General features: G+C 34.9%; 1 protein-coding gene across 5 annotated transcripts in view; it reads left to right on the forward strand.

Moving 5' to 3' along the window:
• The window catches only part of LOC149559979 (soluble inorganic pyrophosphatase-like), an 87,896-nt gene extending 82,779 nt beyond the window's left edge, over window positions 1-5,117 (forward strand). For all 5 annotated transcript variants that reach the window (XM_089824385.1, XM_089824384.1, XM_089824383.1 and 2 more), the window contains 2 exons: window positions 4,579-4,660; window positions 4,797-5,117. In XM_089824385.1, the coding sequence (XP_089680511.1) occupies window positions 4,579-4,660; window positions 4,797-4,839 (125 nt within the window). In that variant the 3' untranslated portion in view covers window positions 4,840-5,117. The remainder of the gene's footprint in view (window positions 1-4,578; window positions 4,661-4,796) is intronic.
• The last annotated feature ends 883 nt before the right edge of the window (window positions 5,118-6,000 follow it).

The following is a 6,000-nucleotide window of genomic DNA, read 5'->3' on the forward strand; positions in this document are numbered from 1 at the left end:
TGTTTTTAAAACTACACGGGCTCTAGACATTTATGTGCTTACGCCTCAAAATTACGGTTCTTTGAAAAATTTGTCATCAATGAAATGTGTGGGCAAATATTTGATGCCATACTATAGTTAAAGGGATATCTTTGGAAAAAGGAGTATATGAAAGTATATGATAGTGGTTCAAAGTAAAAATCTGGAGCAACTATGCCTTCTTCATCTTTATTGGGTATTTGTAAATGCAGCCTGTATAGAGTTAAAAATATTTGGGAGTGGTGATGATATAATGTTGAATAAGTTACAAATCACAATCATGAAGAGGGGTGAAAATAAAATTTTCACTATTTTAACCAGCTTGACTCTATTATATATGGTGGCACAATAAAGATGGGATCCCTAAAGTAATAAGTGAAAAGTAAAAAGAAAAAGAAAATGCTTCATGACATATTAGGGTATCCGAGAACCTTGTTGACATCAGTATGCAGAGGCATCAAATATATGTTATCAATATTGCTATGATGAAGGAGTTCATGTAACTCTCAAAATGTTCTGGGCGACAGCGTGAAGGTGGTACTCAAACTCAATGCAAAGAGCAAGCACATCTTGTTGTTTGAGCACAGAGGTTTATACAGATGTTGTCAAGGTATCAGGTCAGTAGCCGAGCAAGGTTTAATGTGCTCGGTGATGAGTTGATTAGTTCAGATTATCCTCGCAATTCTGAGGAAATTACCATAGTAGGGAGAATCAATGATGCTATGAGAGAACGTGTGGCTCAGATTGTAAAATTCTTGGCATGATATAATTATATTTTATAGGGACTAGAGGCCAGATTTAACTGCCACTGTCTTGGACACAATGCAGAGGTTTTGCACAAGGAGTTTTGGAATATGCACGCAAAATTGATGATTGAGGCATCCAATGAAATTCCTGCAGCGAAGGAGGTTATTACAGAAATTCTGGATGTTGCTTTCCCCTTTGAAATTTACTTCTCGTAGAATGGGAACAAAGATTTGAATGCTTCGCAGTTCTTATCCAAATACGTGTCCGGAATGAAGTTTGCTCCTCAATTCCATGGAAATCCCGCGATGGTGGAAGCACCGAGTTGTTCAACCATATGCCAAAATCGACTGGTGCATTTTGCAAAGGAAGAATTGTCATGGTTCAAGTTGCCCGCAAGATGAAAGAGTCTGATACATAACAAGATTTGCAAATGATAGCCTTTCCTAGTGTCATTTTTCACAAAGTCTCGCACTTAAAATGCGCTAACCCTAATTAGGGTGGTGACGTGACAGCCGAAAGATAAGAGAGGCTGACCCGATCCATCTTGCAAGGTAATCATTGTGATCTGCCATCAAAGATGCATTGATGATAATGGAGGATATAAATTTGAAATCGGGCCTTGTTTCATTGCAAGTAATATGTTTTGGCTTTCCAAGCGCTTGATAAATTCGTAAATGAATATGGGCATTTTCCATATGTTGCATCTGAAGAAGATACAAGTATTTTTGGTGAAATAGTAAAGACCATTAATGAAGCATCTTCTATTGATGAAGTTGGATAGTATCGATGAAAATGTTTTAAAGCATTTTGCTAGTGGCTCACGAGCTGTACTGAATCCAATGGTATCTATGTTTGGCGGAATTGTTGGACAGGAGGTTGTCAAAGCATGTTCTGGGAAGTTTCACCCACTTTTTTAGTTTTTCTATTTTTGACTCATTGAAATCCCTTCTAGTTGAGCCACTTCGTCCAGAGGATGTTTCTCCTTTAAATTGTCATTATGATGCCCAAATATCTGTATTTGGAAGATCACCCAAAAGGAACTTTTATTATGAGTTTGGCTCTTGAGAAACAAATGGATTGTGGTGCGGCTACAGGTTCTTATATCGCACTCAATAGCCCCGATGCTTCAAATGAAGTTATAAAACACAAACTGTGATGGACGCGAGCCTCCTACTGCTCTTCTGCAATTCTACGTCAAAAGTTTGGACTTTCTTCACCAGAAAAGTGTTATTGGATGAACATCTGTAGATCCTTCTTGGGTTCGTATAGCTACTCTTGTACCTGTGGTGAAAGCTTGTGCAGAAGCAGTGGTGCACGCTAAAGTAGCAGGTAGATACTCAATGAGCATGAGCTGGAAATGAGGATTGTAATATTTGCACAATCTTATCAAATAATTCAATTGAGAAAGGCCTATGGTGTATGTTCGTGTGACAGTCACTTCAACCTTGAAATTGATGTTATTATAAACTCCATCAAATCTTCACAGTTTTCCTTGAAGAAATGAGAGTTCGGCTCATGAAGACAAGTTTTGTTCACTTGAAGTTGAAGTTGAAGCAACTTTGCAGTTCATGAGGAGATGCCGAATGTCAAAAAGATAATCCCAATGCATAAGCCAACGCACCGACTCAAAGAATCAACCTTGCAGTCAGAAGATTGTGACAATAATAGATATCACTCAGAATTGCCTCGGTATTTCTTATCATAGACACAGGAACAGTGGAATGATGACTCTAGACCCAAATGGATATGGCACTGGATAACAATAGCAGACAGAGATTCTGGAGTTCTTTGCATCCCGGTACAGAATGCAGCCCCCAGAAAGAACCAATGTTACCTAGGGTTTTGAAACCCTAAGTATTTTTCTCCCATTCAACTAAATGAGAAGCAAAGCTTTTTAAATTAATAATTTATTAATTATTTTGCTCTATATAATATTTAATTCTTAAAAGAATTAAATATTAATATATTTAAATGCAAAATAATTAAATTTCAAATTAATTTAAAAAGAGCATTAACCTCTCACATAATTAATTCTTTTAGAATTAATTATCATAATGTGCATAAAAGTTTTGTGAAATTAAAGTGGGAGATATAACAAAAGAATGTAAATAATTAATTCTTTAATGAATTATCATGGTAATGTACCCAAGAGAAGAGAAGAGAAGTTTGGTAAGAAGTTGTGGTAGTTGTCCAACTTCTTGGAAAATTTATTTAATAGGGGCAAAAACATTTGTAAAGGGTTCTTTTCTTTTCCGGGAGTGGGAGTTCTACAGCTATTGCTACAGGGAGAAGACAGTTCTGATTTGTGATAGGGGAAGGAGCTTTGTCTTATGCAGATTGATTGTAATAGTGGATAGAGCAATATTATTGTTGTTTTATCATGCTTCTGAAATAAAGAGGGATATAAATGTGTTTGATTTTGTAGTCATATACATTTGTGTTTCTGATTTAGAAGGATTTTGGAGTCCTTTTTTTTCTATTTTAGATACAGTCCTTTATTACTATGTTGAACGTGATATATGTAATCTTGTGGTTATGTATTCACGCTTTTGTATAATGATCTTTGCAACTCTTCCTGTCTCTTTTGTAATGTAGAAAGTCAAATAGGTGATCATAGGGTTATTTCTTTGCTTTCTCTCTTTAGGTGTTACTCTGATAATTGCATTCATTCCATATTGATGGATGAATGTCAGAAAACCCTTCGCGTCTTCAAGTTAAAGACATAAGCATATATCACATTCATTGAATATCTTTATGAAGGAGCTGTACCTCTCAATTCAGAGGAAGATTATCAATAAAATGATAATCTATCCAATTGTTAGTGGCAATTGTTCTTCTATTTGGGCATCTTGAGTCATTCTTTGTATTTAATTTTGGAAGGACAAAACTGTTTACCAACAAATACTGAGGAGAATTGTTCAAGATTAGAAGTCTAGAGGACTCGAAAAGCTGTAGTAGATGGCGACCATAGCTGTAGTAGAATAAAGGTTATATATCATATCTATGGAAGATAACACCCACTGCTTCCATTTTTGAGGTGGAATAGTAGCGAGGTTGGATGAGTGTTAATGAATATACGGATAATTTGACTAAATAAATGAATAGTTCTTTTAAACTTCAACTGTATTATATCCCTTAGCTTGGGACATAAATATCAAATTTGTGTTAATTTGGTAATAATTGAGACTAAATCTATCAGGGGGACATTACACCTGTACTTCATCAAGGAAAGGATTTGAAGCTGGCTAGGTAGCTAACAGGGTCTTCATTTAGATGGTCTGATTATTCTATAGGAGGGATGGATGTGCTTTTGATTGATGACTTGAACTTCTTTCTCAATGAATCTACCATATAAGTAAATCTCAACTTTTTATATGGCCTTAATTTGATCATATACAAGCAATTTTTTACTTTATTTTAATTGTTTCTATTTTTTTCATGGCGAGCAACAGTTGTTTTCTAATTTTAACTAATGGGTGAAGTTGTAAACCGGTTTCATGCATTATTAGTGAACAAATCTTTGGTACAAATTAATCATAATTTTTTAAATGGCTGTCATTTGCAAATTATCAGTCATTTATAAGCAGATTTTTGGATCATTTATTGGCATTTGACACATTGCAGACACCAATTATTTATCTATATGGTTATGTTTTGGACTAGTTTCATGCATCATTTAGTGAACATATATCTGGATGTATGCTGGAGGCCTCCATTCATTTCTACTTTGGAGCTTTGAATAATAATTAATTTGCACCTTGTTAAGGTTTATGTGGTCATATTTGGGAGTGAAACTTGACTAGTGTGGCATAGACAAAAAGAATGAAAATAAGGAAGTAGCCGTGAATGATTTTCTTCCAGCCGAAGATGCAGAAAAAGCCATTAAGTATTCCATGTTAGTTCATTCTCCTGGCTTTGCCTTTCTTTCCTTTTATTATCATGCTTGTCCTCCCATGAATTTATTTGAATATTTTGGCTTCAAAATTTTAGTTGTGTTATTGACTATAATTTTCTGATGTATCTCTGCACAGGGACCTGTATGCATCTTATGTTGTGGAAAACTTGCGTCACTAGTGAAAATATATTCAACTCTTTTGGATAAAGTCAACAACAGCGCTTTTTAATTGTTTAAATATAAAACATAGGAATGACGCTACAACCTGGACCCACTGATCCTTTGTAAAGGACCTTGTATTACATCCTTGCCATACAGTATAGAGTGATTGAGAGCTTATATTGCATTAACAGAAACTGAATTGAACAGTAGTGTTGAAATGGACTTTTTTGAATGTGTGCGCAATAGTAAATCTTCAACTTGGCTGAAGTTCTAATCCTCAAGTTTTTATTTTAAATCTGATGTTTTCAGTAAAAATAAAATTGGTCTATGAGGAGGGCAATCTCCTGTGTGTAGTAATGATTACTGCTTGATTGATGTGGCATGGCATGTCAAAGTAATTCTGTTTTGATTTTCATTATTTTGATAGGTAAATAAAATAAACAAGCAACAATATTCCAGCTGTAGATCGTAGAAGTGAGCCATTCACTTATGAGAGAATTATTTGTACTTGACCTCCAAACAACTGTTTTGAGAATCTTGGTTCAGTTCTCCTCATTCTCCGTACAGGAAATGGAGACTGATAGTACATTACTGAAGAGTTATACATGCAGTTCCTTCTCAGTACTGCAAAGTGCAAACCATAAAGCGACTATACCAGGCTACATACAACAAACTAAATGTGAAAGCAGCCTTCTGTACAAAGCACAAAAGAGAGAATTCAGAGTTCTTAATTCCTTTAATAAACTGGGATTTGAAACTGAGATTTGTGGGATGCTACTCAAAGCTCCTTCCTCTTCGGACCTACACCTGGGAGCATAATTAATAATACAAATTAATATAATATATTAATTTATCATATTGGTATAGCTCATCATCGTCAGATATGTTTGTAAGATATTTGTACGATTGAAGCATTTTTGTGATTCACCATTAGGGATTTGAAGTACCTGTCCATTTTAACAGATCATTTTCTTCACAGGATTTTGAAGTCTTTTTGTTAGTCAATTATGGGGATTTGAAGTACCAGTCCATTTTAATGTATCATTTTCTTTGGATGAGGTCCTTTGAATTATCTGTTAATGTACAAAGTAAAAATGCAAAATTATAAACTAGTTGATAACTCACACGGGGAACCTCATTGTTGTTCACTCATATTTGAACTGTACAGAGGCTAAAAA

The sequence above is a fragment of the Cupressus sempervirens genome, chromosome 4 (assembly GCF_028749045.1).
Source record: "Cupressus sempervirens isolate cs-2001-9-10 chromosome 4, ASM2874904v1, whole genome shotgun sequence".
In the NCBI taxonomy this organism is placed as follows: Eukaryota; Viridiplantae; Streptophyta; class Pinopsida; order Cupressales; family Cupressaceae; genus Cupressus; species Cupressus sempervirens.